We start from the raw sequence: 14,296 nt of genomic DNA, 5'->3' as shown, positions 1-14,296 counted from the left end.
TTCTGAGACATCAAGGGATCACCAGTTTTGTACTGGAGGGCAGCATGGAGGGTAAAAATCGTGGAGGGAGACCAAGAGATGAGTACACTAAGCAGATTCAGAAGGATGGAGGTTGCAGTAAGTACTGGGAGATGAAGAAGCTTGCACAGGATAGAGTAGCATGGAGAGCTACATCAAACCAGTCTCAGGACTGAAGACCACAACAACAACATACTTACCTGCAACATACTGCCATTCATTAGACTAATATTAGGCTTTTTTTTCAGCAGTACTATTGGCTGCATGCATTTGTCAATAACACAGAGAAAGTTCTTAGTCTATTATTCTCATTGTTTGCTTGTACAGGCATTTCTTATCTTTTTTTTCAGTCATTTGTGTTTAACTGTAGAACTGCTCTTTCTGTGTGCACCTGATATTAGCTGTATCACTAAAGCTCCAGATGATTTTTAATGTTCAAGCAGAGTTTCACAAAAGAATACTTTTTGCTAATAATAATATTTGGAATGAAAAGATAGGTTTAAAGAAGAAACAATGCACTAAGGGGGACACATCATGATATTTTCCCATTATACAGTTTATTGGTTAAGCTGAAACAAATATTTTATTAATTTTGTCAGTTTTTGCGTTTGTTTACATTTTCAGGTACAATTGTCAAGGACTTTGTTTCATTTCATTTATACTGCATAAGATGTTGAGTTCATTTACACACTAGTAGGATGAAAAACATAACTTTTTATTATAATGAATACAGAAAAAACCTAGGCTTACTTTATGAAACAACAGAGAATCCAGTAGATCTTGATAAATTGCTCTCATGATATTTCAGTTGATATTTTTTCCGCAAATTGTTTTAATTTTTTCCACAAATAGTTTTAATTTTTCCACAAATTATTTTTACGTTGATGAAGATTCAAGCATTGTATCATAATTCTCTGTTGATACCTGAAAACTGTGGACCAAAATATCTAGGCAGCATGGTTTGGACATGTGACAAATTGTCTGAAGTTCCATGTAAAAATCGGTAAGCCTGGAAAGTTTTTAAATGTCACAACTCTAGCCTTATATTACTTTATCTAGCACTTCTGTCCTTTCATTTTAAAACTGAAGGTCTCTTGTCAGTTTTTGTATTTTTTCAAGTAATCTATGTTTTAATTATTTTCCACATTTGACATTAACAGCTTTTTTCCCCCCTCAGGCTGTTGTTTTTGTAATTGATTCAAGTAATATATCACGACTACCAGAAGCTCAAAATGAATTGTCAAAATTGGTGTCTGAAAAGGAATTAAAGGATGCTTCTCTTCTGATATTTGCTAATAAACAGGTACGTAGAACATTTAAACAGCATTTCTCTCTAAAAAGTTGTTGTAGATAAAGCACATTCTGCTACCCTGTAATAGTTCATGAAATGTTTATTGAACTATGTATTTTTAATGATGAGGTGCCTTTAACATGTGAATATAACAAGTGTCTAGGCACAAATATGGAGTGAGAGGTACATGTGGGCTTATTTTTTCTTTCGGCTGTGTACTATCAACTCATACCTCTGACCTCTGAGACGAATATGGAAACCAGTTGAAAACTTATGTTGGTTACTATTGTGAAGATCAATCCTTATTCCAGAATTTGAAATGTGTATTGCCCCTGTCTCAGTCATCAGTTTCAGATGCCAAGGATTTGACATACTCTATCTGCACTAGTAAGTTTGCTCAAAGGAGAGAATATATTAATACATTCTTATCTATAAAAAAAATACACTTATTCACAACCCAAAAGTTGCCTAATAGTTTCATTGTAAAAAGGAAGTGTCATGCTTATATTCTATACACTGTGTGTTTGATTTATGGTGAGTATAAGTCATCTGACAACTTTTAATAATGAGTACTGAGTGTACTACAAATGTTTACTGATACTTAAATGATATGACATTAGTGAAGTGAGGGCTGCCAGTTGAACACACTTAAAAGTGCTGCTAAATTTTGCTGAAATATCATTGTATATACAATATTCTTGTAAGTCACTAGCACCATTGCATTACTTACCGATATCTGTAATAACTGGCTAACGCTAGTAGTCTTACATTCACAGTAAATAGCAGTTTGTTGCAAAATGTCATTCTCACACAGTCATTGAAATACATACATTTGTAAGTACATAAGTAAACAACACAAAAAATTTGAATTTGGATTTTCAGATTGCCTCTACATCACCATACACAACTACATTCTGAAAACTACTGGGAAGTACATGGCAGAGTGTATGACCCATTGTGACAGAGGTTAGGGTTTCTTCCCATTCCATTCGTTTATGTAGTGCAGGAAGAATGAGTATTTTAAATGCCAATGAGCATAATATAATTAATCTAATCTTGTCCTATATGAGTGATATTTAGGGGTTTGTACTATCTTCTTAGATTCACCATTTAAAGCCAGTTCATGAAACTTCATAAATAGGCCTTATCAGGATAGTTTTCATATTTCTTCAAGAGTATGACAGTTCAGTTTCTTCAGTATCTCTGTGACACTGTCTCATGGGTCAAACAAACTTGTGACCATTCATGCTGCCTTTCTCTGTATACATTCAGTATCCCCTGTCAGTCCTGTTTGGTACAGGTACCTCGCATTTGAGCAGTACTCTATAATGGCATGAGTGATTTGTAAGCATTCTCCTTTGTAGAATAAGATTTTCACTCTGCAGCGGAGTGTGCGCTGATTTGAAACTTCCTGGCAGACCAAAACTGTGTGCCAGATCGAGACTCGAACTCATGACTTTTGCCTTTCGCGGGCAAGTGCTCTACCAACTGAGCTGCCCAAGCACGACAGTGTCTTGTACATCCTGTAGCACCAACATATGTAGGTAGACAAATCACTTATCCTTACTTTTGAAGAAGAAAAATCGGCCAATCACTCAATCACACATTAACCTGCACCACACATTAACATTTCGACTGTCCAAAATGTGTTCTCATACGATGTGAGGATTTTCTGATCCCCAGACCCATACATTATGACAGTTAACTGAGCCACGAACATGAAATGTAGCCTCATCATAAAAACACACACACTTCAAGAAATCATTTTCCTCATCCAAACAGTTCAGTTTGTCCATTGCAAATTGTTCATGTTTTTGGCGATCATCTGGTTGTAGCTTCTGAACAATTTTTTACTTGTACACATAAAATTTAAGATATTTGCGAACTATTTTCTACACTGTACTCTTTGGCACTTGAAGCTCCGTGAAACTTGTCTAACCAATTTTTGTGGAGACCTCGTGACTGCAGTCTGAACTGGCTGCACAGTCTTCTCCGAAACAGGTTGTCTGCTGCTGCTTGGCCATTTCTGTACAGACCCCGTTACTAAAAAAGTTTCCATCCATGATCTGATTAATCTGACATCAGCTGATTTCTTTCCATGTATGGACACAAACTTTCATTTGTGCTTGCTACACAAAACACTGAGCTCCCCCCTAGGAGCCATTTTTATGATATAGCTCACATGGTGCTCCTTGTAGCGAAAGTGTTGAATGAGACAATGTTGTACAGAAACATGGGTTCGCTAGTAGACCTGTAACAAAAAACAAATGTTACCATCATAAACATAATTTATATTTTATCTTGAAATCAGGGTAAACTTTCATGGACACCCTGTACAACATGAACAGCAAGGGTCCCAACACACTTCTCTGGGGCACACCTGAAGTTACTGCTACATATGATAATGAGTCTCCATCCAAGATTACTTGCTGTGTCCTTCCTATCAAGGAATCCTCAGTCTAGTCACAAATTTTGCTTGATACCCCATATGATCTTACTTTTAACAATAAAGATGGATGTGGTACTGAGTCAGACGCATTTCAGGAGTCACGAAATACTTCATCTATCTGACTGCTTTGATCCAAAGCCTTCAGTACTGCTTGTTAGTTGGATTTTGCATGATCTATGATTTCAGAATCCATACTGGTTGCCATGGAGTAGGTCATTCTGTTCAAGAAACTCCATTAAGTTTGCGCACAGAATAGATTGTAAGATTCTACAGTATGTCATGGGTCACTTCTGCTATCCTTCTTGTAGACAGGTGTGACCTGTGCTTTCTTCCAACTATGGAGCATTGTGTTTTGTTCAAAGATCTATGATAATCTATAGTTCGAAGAGGACCTAACTCAGCTGCATGTTCAGTATATAATCTGATTGAGATTCCATCAGACCTTGGGGCTCTGCACAGTTTTAATGATTTCAGCTATTGAGAATTTATTGGCGCTAATACCTATTTCACTCATCTTTTCAATGGTACAAGAATTAAATTGGGATGGTACTCTTCAGTTTTCTTTTGTAAAGGAACATTTGTAAACAGAGTTACATATTTCTACTTCTGCTTTGCTATCTTCAGTTTCAATTCGTGTCATATTCGTGAGTAACTGAATGCTAACTTTGGTGCCACAAACAGTCTTTACATTTGATCATAATTTCTGTGGGTTCTGTGATAGATCATTTAATAATATTCCGCTACACTGGTCATTGAAGGCTTCACACATTACTCTCTTAACAGTCAAACACGTTTCATTCAGCATCTCCTATTATGCAGTAATCTCTGTTCCTTCAGAAGTTTCTTTAAGGTGACTGTATACAGTGGAGGGAACCTCCCATTGTGAACCATTCAGCTGGGTACATATCTGTTCAGTGCATGGTCAGCTATTCTTTTAAACTGGAGCCATAGTTCCTCTTCATGCTCCTGCCCTCTGCTGAATGTTTCAAGTTTCTCATTGAGATATGTCGCAACTGCTTTTTTTATCTAGTTTACTGATTATATATATCTTTCTACTTGTTTCAGTTGTCCTTTGTACTTTGGTAACCATTGTTGCCACTACTGCTCTAAGGTCACTGACACCAGTTTGACACGCATATCCTCAAAGAGATTGCCATTAGGTCCAGTATATTCCCATTGGGAGTGGTGGTCCAAAGTATCTGTTCTAGCTAGTTTTCAGAGAAGGCATTTAGTTGTGTTTCACAGGATGTCTAATCATATCCCGTCACTAACAAAACTGTAATCTTTCCAGTTGATTTGGGAACTTACGTACAAGCGAATTGAGATTTTTCTTTAAAGTTTTTGGTTACATTGTGAAATGAAGCTGTTGAGTGGTAGACGGATACAGTATATTTTATGCCCACCCATGATACTGAGTCTTGCCCAATCAGTCTTTCATGCACTTTCAATTTTTATCTCAATGTATACACTACCCGCATTTCCTGTCTGCCTATCCTTTCTATATCCACTTAAATTTTCCCCAGAAATCTCACTGCTATCAGTTTCAGGTTTCAACCAGCTTTCTGTACCTAATATTAATTGAGTTGATTTTCAAGAGGTCCTCAAACTCTGGCACTTTGTTAGAAATGCTGAATACTTTGCCAGTTAGCTGCTAAGATTTCTTGCCTGTGTGATTCGGGGGGGTGGGGGTGGGAGTGGGGCAGGGGACATTCCTCTGAATCTTAATTAATGCTATTGGGTCTCCTACACCTGTTGTTATGTGGATGGGATAGAGACCTGTTTAATCAAAAAACAATCTTTTGAACATCCCACACGCTTTCAGCTGCCTGGGTAGCAGCCTGTGATGTAAAGTGCACGCGTGATCCATTTAGTGGGACCCTGCAGTTCTCCACCCTCTGAATACAAGTTGAGGAGTTGCAGCCTAGCTTGTGCGAGAATCTTTGAATCTGGTTCAATCCTTCCACTCAACAGCTAGTCCGCAGCTCGTGGTCTAGCGGCTAGCATTGCTGCCCTCTGGCTCATGGGGTCCCAGGTTCGATTCCCGGCCAGTTGGGGATTTTCTCCACCCGGGGACTGGGTGTTTGTGTTGTCCTCATCATTTCATCATCATTCATGAAAGTGGTGAGACTGGACTGTGTAAAGACTGGGAATTTGTATCAGCACTGATAACCGCGCAGTTAAGTGCCCCACAAACCAAACGTCATCATCATCTTCTTCTTCTTCTTCTTCTTCTTCTTCTTCTTTCTGCTTGTGTCTGTGTATGTGCGGATGGATATGTGTGTGTGTGCGAGTGTACACCTGTCCTTTTTTCCCCCTAAGGGAAGTCTTTCTGCTCCCGGGATTGGAATGACTCCTTACCCTCTCCCTTAAAACCCACATCCTTTTGTCTTTCCCTCTCCTTCCCTCTTTCCTGAAGAAGCAACCATCGGTTGCGAAAGCTAGAAATTCTGTGTGTGTGTTTGTGTGTTTTATTTATTGTGCCTATCTACCGGCGCTTTCCCGCTTGGTAAGTCTTGGAATCTTTGTTTTTAATATATTTTTCCCATGTGGAAGTTTCTTTCTATTTAATAAAAAATTACATTAACAAGCCTGGATCATTCATAGTATTGAAGTACCTTGTAAATTGAAATGGGAATGTTGCTTATAACATCTACAAAATGTAAAGTTTCAGTTATAATTACAAGCTCAAAAATTAATTCAGCGATATAAAGCTTTATTTTTCTTTTATTTTTTAATGCAACATTAATAATCCAAGCAGAGTCAAACCTTCTTAAATTACAGTCAAATGAGAGCAAGGTAGTGTTGCTGTTAAGTTGATTGAGAGTGTTGTAAATGATTGTTCACAACTGCCTGTGTTCCTTATCAATGATTTTGTAAATCACATTAAAGAAATGATGTCTAGTATTTCAGAAGCAACAGTGAAACATCATGATGTAAATGCAGTTTCCACAAGATTTAATCAGTGTGAATACTCGCCCACTGTTGTTTGTGGAATGCAGATAATTACAAGTTGTTCTACAAATGAATTCTTAACCAGACTCTGTGGTGCCTCCTACATAATATACTCAGAAGTAGTTCTGTCATAATAACTAAATAATGATGTAAATAAAATAGAAAGAAACTCCCATATAGGAAAAATATATTAAAACAAAGATTCCCTCTTTCCTGACGAAGTAGCCGCCGGTTGCGAAAGCTCGAAATTCTGTGTGTATGTTTGTGTGTTTTATTCATTGTGCCTATCTACCGGCGCTTTCCCGCTTGGTAAGTCTTGGAATATAATAACTAAATACTTTTACTTAAATATTTAATGACACTAGCTCACTGCAGTTCCCAACAACTCTTAAAATAAGCCATTGTTAAATTTCTTTATAATGAAATGACTGGATAAATGTCAGTAATAGCTAACAGTTTTCATCATTGACTTCATGTTCAAACATGATTTTAGTCCCACCTTGATACTTGGTAAAAACAGCTTAGATTTTGTAGGGCTGATGAATTAAAAATGCCATTTGCAGTGCTAGTTGGTATTATCTGAGGTGTCCAAGGCCTTTAATGGATGATACTTTGTCATGAAAAATATTATCTTTGTAATCAGTGATGTAGGAAATGACTTGAGATGTGTGAAGTTTAACAAAATTGTAGTAGATCTCCCTTTTCTAAATCCATGTTGTAGGTTGTTTAACAGATTGTGTTTGGTGAAATAGGATTCAACTCAATTTAGTATTACACTCTCTAACAATTTGCCTTGTTCTGAGGTTAATGATATTGGCCTGTAGCTGTTAGTGTCAGTTTTGAATCCCTTTTTATGCACTGGTATAATTTCAGTAATTTTCAAAAGGTCAGGGAATACTCCATTTTTTAGGGAGGTATTTATCAAGTGAGTCAGGGGTTTCACTAATTCATCGCTGCATTCCTTTAGCAGTTTAGGTGAAATGTCATCCCAGCCACAAGACATTTGTGGTCGAAGTACTGATATGATTGCTAGGATGTCCCTCTCAGCAATGCTGTGGATATAAAAGGACTGACTAGATTTTCCAAGACTAAAATTTTGTTGCTTGGCATGAACTTCATTTGTACCAACTGTACTGAACTTATGTATAAATTGCTCACACACTTCTTTTGGCTCATTTATTTCTTCACCGTTTTCTTTTAATGTTATGTTGCTGTGTTCATAGGAATTCTGTTTCCCACTTTCTTTATGCATTATTTTCCAGGCAGTTTTACTGATACAGCTAGAGTTCCTTATTTCAGAGGTATATTTCTGTGCTTTTAGGTTAGTCACGGACTCTTGTATGTTTTTCTGAGCAGTTTATATTTTGTTGAGAAATATTGTAGTTTAATATCTCTAAAAAGTATATAGCAATCTTTCATTTTCTCCCTCAGTTCAATAATTTCAGAAGGGAGATTCTCGGCTTTATGGTTTACAGCTTTATTTACTTTTTTAACTAAAGGACAGGTTTCATTTAAAGTGTTACTGAATAACTTATAGAAATATTCCCATTTTTCATTCACTTCAGTTTCATTGTACACAGGTTCCCATTTTCCATTTCCTAGTGCCCTCTTAAGTTTAGAATAATTAAATTTTCTTTTACATATAACTGTATCACTTTCAGTTACATCTATGTTCCCTTCATCAGTTTCCACAGTAAGGGCTCTGTGATCACAAATGTAGTTTTCTAAGGTGTTTACATTTACTTTCTCTTTTCCTACATTTGTGAGAACATGGTCAATACATGTGTTTGTATTTGCAGTGACTCTTGTACGTTCTGAGTTCATTTGTTTAAAGTTATAACACTGTAATACAGCCATATAGCGCAAATAGTAAACACTATTATTTAATGAGTCTATGTTGATGTCTCTAACAAGCAAAAGTGTTTTTTGTACGTTGCTGTCCCCTCCAGCAAGTCCTCTAGGCAATTTAGAAACTCTTCTGTGTTGTGCCCCCACCTACAGATACCCCATACAGTGCACCATTATGATTCCCCACACTGTTCAACTTTTATAGAGTTGTATCCAGTTTTTTGCCTCGCCCTGTACTGTGGTTTGTGTGTAAAAGTACTCAGATATATGCAACAGGTAAATGGAGTAAGTAACAAGGACTGTAAACAGCGGAGTCACAGAAGAAAAAATAAAAGTAAAAATTATGAAACACTGATAAAGAGAAGAATCTTCTGATTGAAACTGGGTTCAAATAAATGTACAAAAACTTCTATGTATGAGTTGGCAAGCAGCACAGATACAAGTGAAAGGTAACAAAAACACCAGATTTGAGAACCTGAAAACCTTTTTCTGAAGAGAGAGAAAAGAGTTGGCAGAAGTTATATTATTCCGTAGTTATACTACTTGTATTTTTCTGCTTTCCTATGCTACTATGCCATGGAAGTCTCTCTTTTACATGTACACACTTTTTGTTTAAGTTTTAATATATTTACCAACAATACAGCTATTAGATGTGCCATATCACATACTCTAATACTCTACACCGTCTCTGGCATTACATAATTATTGTGTGTAATAAAGCAGGAAACAGCAGCATTTAATATTCTGTTATTGAGTGTGTTTTGTAAATAACCAAGGTTATTGCCTTCACCCTCCCATACCATTGTTTTCAATATCCAAAGAATAACACTGCTTCATCTATTCATTGCAGTTTTGCTACCTAATTGGTTTTATGTGCATTAACACATCTGAGTTTTGTGCTTTGCCTTTAGTGACACATCATTGAAAGGATAGTAAACTTTAATCTGTCTTCCATTGCTATTTAAAATTCATTGTTATTGACTTCCTTTCTATTGACAATTTCCATTTCTTTTTTACTCTCTTGCCTTCTCATTTTTGTTTTCCACCCATGATTTCTTTGAGGTTTATGTCTCATCTTTTATTCATTGATTTAAATGTGATAATTATTGGTACAAGACACTATAAAATTTGAACCTCAAATGTTGGCTTATTGTTATTTCTGACTGCTTTCTTGCTTCTTTGTTTCATGCAAAGTGGTCAGTGTAACTTCTTGTTTTGGTTCAGCTACTGCATATTCTACCCTGTCCTGTTGCTTTCTTTTAATCATTTTCTCATGATAAAGTATGTGCTGTGTTTTTACTGTTTTGGTTAGTAATTTTCATTATGCCTCCTCTGGTTTTTTTTTTTTTTTTTTTTTTTTTTTTTTTTTTTTTTTTTTTTTTTTTTTTTTTCAGGACCTAGAGGGCTGCCTTTCTGTGGAACAGCTGACAGAGCAGTTGGGACTGTCCAAGCTATGCTGTACACGTTCTTGGCATATCCAAGCATGTGATGCACAGAGTGGTACAGGGCTGCATGATGGACTGGAATGGCTGTCACGCCAGCTAGTGGCCTCTAGTGTTCTTGATGTCAACTGACTGTATCCCAGTAAGTATTGAGTTTTTATCCATTTAATTTTTATTTCTTATGAAATTCTAATGATGAAAGAGAGAAATAATGTCTCATTTTCTGCAAAAATACTAGAAACTGTAGTAATAAATGCTATCTCTTGATATAGCTCAAACTTTTTAAATGTTGGACAACATGTACATATGTCTTTATCTTCTTTTAATTACTTTATTCAGTGTGAAACTTTTTGTAATTTAGCTCAGGACATAAGCCAAGTTGAAACAGTCTCTTGGATTCTTGAAGTTAGTGCTGGGTCACTTCTTTGGTAAAAAAAGTAGTTCACACGGAATGGAGACATTAAGTTAAGAAGTTAAATGTTTACACATAATTGGTTTTTCAAGAACTTTGTTTGTTTTAGTACCACTGTAAATACTGTCTGTTTTTTTAACCACATGTGACATACTCTGTTCTGTTCTGTGTACAGAAATCTTTCTCATTGTAAAATGTTTTCAATGTACTTTTTTTAAGTTCATTGTCAGTGGTCTATAAGACAGTGTACACCATATCATTCTGGCTATTTCATGTCATGATTTGGTTTCTGTCCGCTCTTTTCATAGCACCATCATCATTACCACTATTGATTATACTAGGAAATACACGTTCATTTTTTTCTGTGGGTGTGAATATGCTAACATAAAATTTATGAAGTAATTCAGAACACAATGAGACATAGTGGTGCTATTACATACATTTCAAAAGTTCTCTAGATGTGTCCTTAAAATCTGAATTCACAATTTTTTTGGGTCATGGCCTTATTATCTTACATTGTAGACAGTTTGCTTACATAATATTGCATTTGCATTCAGTCATTGCATTCAGGTATTTTTACAATACTGCTGAGACATTTTCTGAAGCTGGCCAAAGTGGCAGAGCGATTCTAGGCGCTACAGTCTGGAACCGAGCAACCGCCACGGTCGCAGGTTCGAATCCTGCCTCGGGTATGGATGTGTGTGATGTCCTTCAGTTAGTTAGGTTTAAGTAGTTCTAAGTTCTAGGGGACTGATGACCTGAGCAGTTAAGTCCCATAGTGCACAGAGCCATTTGAACCACCATTTTCTGAAAACCATACTTTTTTGTTGTTAGTTCATCCAGTTGCTTCAAAAAATGTAATAAATGTATCATTATAAAACATAAATATGTGCACATTCGCATGAAATCTAGTAGAAATATTTGTTTCAGATCCTTTACGGAAACATCAGCATATAGACTGGGGGACATGGAACATCTAATTTGAGGATATTCCATGGTTTGCTATTACAAGTTTGTGAACATTTGTGATATTATGTGTTAAAGTTGTGTTGTATGCATGTTTCGAGGTAGTTCATGTGTTCAGCGTATAGAATGTGATCCTATAAATTTTTCAGAATAGTGGAATGTTTGTGTCAAAAAATACTCATTCAATGTGTGCTAGAATTTGGTGTATTTGTAAAAATAATAAAACTGTATTTAGACAGTCTCCTTGCAAGTTCTTTATTTTGCCAGACATCCTCAAGTGTATCTATATAATTGTTTAGAAATTTTTTGTAAAACAGAATTTGATACAAAAAAGGGATTTCAGGAGTGTAAACTTCTTCTTTCTTGCTCTCTTAAAAAATAAGAGTGTCTTAGAAATAAATTTGCAGTCCAAGAATTTATAATTCATTGCTAACTAGACAATCATAATTTGTGTAACTGCCAACAATTTTGATTCCATGTCTTAGTGAGAATTTACATAAAATATTTTTGAGCAAGAGACTATAAGAAAGATGTATTTTTTTTTCTTTTTTTTTTATTTCATAACATTCGTGTTACTTTTCTGTTTTGAGGTGCAGTGGAAGAAACTTTTGTCGTTAGATGTGTACATTTGTGTGAAAATTAAAATTCCAGCATAGTCCATGGTCTGTTAGGCTTGTACTCTAAAAACATTAACATATGTCTCAATTAACAAGAGTATAGCTCATCTGTATCACAATATTTTTTTTTTAACTGGAAACAGTTAGAATTTCATGGCTCAGTGAGAGTTACCATATGTTGGGACAGAGACTGTAAAAGAGATGTTTTTTCATACCTCATAACATTCATGTTACTTTTCTGTTTTGAGGTGCAGTGGAAGAATTTTTGTCATTAGATGGGTGCATTGTGTGTGAAAATTAAGGTTGCAGATTAGTCCATGGTGTGTTTAGGCTTGTACTCTTAAAACATTAACATATGTTTCAATTTACCAAGATTATAGTTCATCTGCATCACATGTATGAATCAAGTTGCCACCTTCCAACTAGACTCCATATGCTGCATCATTTTAATATTGTCATCAGTGAAGTATTGTGTTTCACCTGTGGACTTTAAAAACATCAAACCATCTGTTCAAATACATGTAGTATTTGGAAGATGCACATTTATTGGATATATTTTATTTTGGTGCCAGTATATGTATATTTATACTAATATGCAGGAAGAACAGTAATAAAGTGGACAAACTGCAGGGATGGATTCCTTATCGGAAATGGAGGAAAAAAGGTCCTTTTAGCATGTGTCCAGAAATGGATGGTGTGCAAGCAGTTACAACAAATCATCCCAGAACACAGTACAGAACTGAATCACATCCAGGTAACAAGTGTTCAAAGTGGCATCCATGGGATTTCAGGTGATAGGGATGATAGCAGTTGTCATGTAGGATACACATAATATCGTACTTTAGCACACGTCATGTTGGCAGGAAACTTTCCTGAAGTTGTTCAAGTGTTCATCTCAGTATCACCTAGAACCTGGTCCTCGAAATCCAGTGTATGCACAGTCTGCTACCTCTCTGCACATTTGTATGTCTGAATGGACCCACGATCATATAAAGCTCAAAAAATTCCTTGAAATGTGTGATGTGGTTGCTGTCTGTGAGGATTCTTTTGTCATAGCTGTGATGCCTCTCAACCATTTCCATCTGCTTGGCCACACACAAAACATCTTGGCTTGTTCCCGACATTAATGCCAGACTATTCTCCTGCTTACAGTACACTGCATCAGTCACACGGCCTGTAAAATAAAAGGAACAAATGGCACATGGTCAGAGGAACTGTAATTTGCCATTGCTTTTAATTCTAATGGCAGGGCATATAAACCATTAAACAGACAGTTCCTCCTATACATATTATTTCTCTGTCTATATAATATTAAACAATAATTCTGTACACAACTTTGTGCTGTTTTGCTTTTTGCCCCACAGTCTGTTTTAACTGACAACCTGCGTATTACTAAAGCTGTGTTTGTGGCTTATTGGCTTATGATTAGAATACATCTATACAAACTGAACTGTCCAAAATTTTGTAATGCATCTGAAATAAACTATATTATTAAAAAAAAATAGGTGATCATAAACAATACCAATCAGTTGGTACTGTAATCACCACTGAAGATGCAATTCAATATCCACAAGGATTTCTTAATTCACTGAATCAAAATGGCTTTCCACCACACAGTTTGAGGCTTAAAGTTGGCATTGTTGTAATACTACTACATCATCTCAAACCTCCGAAACTTTTCGGTAGTACCCATGTGCAGAAGCAACTATCCTCACAGGTTTAGCAGCTGGAGAGGTCGATCTCTTACCTCCAATATCAGCAATCCCAACTGATCTAGTCATAAATTTGAATCAACTTCAATTTCCAATCACGATTTCATTTGCAATAACAGTAAACAAAGCTCAAACTCAGACATTCAAATATGTTGGAACTCATGTACAATCATTATTTTTTTCATGGTATGTTGTATGGTGCCCATTCACAAACTGCAAGTCCAGACAATCAGTCATACTCCTATCACATAGTACCCAGGAAAAAAAAGAATAAAAATGCTGTATATTCTGAACTTTTGTAATTGTATTATGTTATTTCTTAAAAAACTTAAAAATAATAATAAATAAAAAAGGAGTCTTTTTCATTCGTATTCTGTACAGTTAATAATAATATCGAGTGCCATACTATCAAAGTTGACGAAGTCACAATGAGGAGTTGAAATTTTGTCCTGAAATATCACAGATTAGGATGTAATATACACTCCTGGAAATTGAAATAAGAACACCGTGAATTCATTGTCCCAGGAAGGGGAAACTTTATTGACATATTCCTGGGGTCAGATACATCACATGATCACACTGACAGAAC

At 35.9% G+C, this 14,296-nt stretch overlaps 1 protein-coding gene across 1 annotated transcript in view; it reads left to right on the top strand.

The window, feature by feature from the left end:
* The window catches only part of LOC126360476 (E3 ubiquitin-protein ligase TRIM23-like), a 61,499-nt gene extending 49,880 nt beyond the window's left edge, over positions 1 to 11,619 (top strand). The window contains exons 9-11 of the mRNA XM_050007713.1: positions 1,196 to 1,321; positions 9,953 to 10,142; positions 11,343 to 11,619. Of these exons, the coding sequence (XP_049863670.1) occupies positions 1,196 to 1,321; positions 9,953 to 10,132 (306 nt within the window). The 3' untranslated portion in view covers positions 10,133 to 10,142; positions 11,343 to 11,619. The remainder of the gene's footprint in view (positions 1 to 1,195; positions 1,322 to 9,952; positions 10,143 to 11,342) is intronic.
* The last annotated feature ends 2,677 nt before the right edge of the window (positions 11,620 to 14,296 follow it).

The sequence above is a fragment of the Schistocerca gregaria genome, chromosome 1 (genome assembly GCF_023897955.1).
Source record: "Schistocerca gregaria isolate iqSchGreg1 chromosome 1, iqSchGreg1.2, whole genome shotgun sequence".
Taxonomy (NCBI): Eukaryota; Metazoa; Arthropoda; class Insecta; order Orthoptera; family Acrididae; genus Schistocerca; species Schistocerca gregaria.
This window is presented reverse-complemented; position numbering and strand designations above follow the sequence as displayed.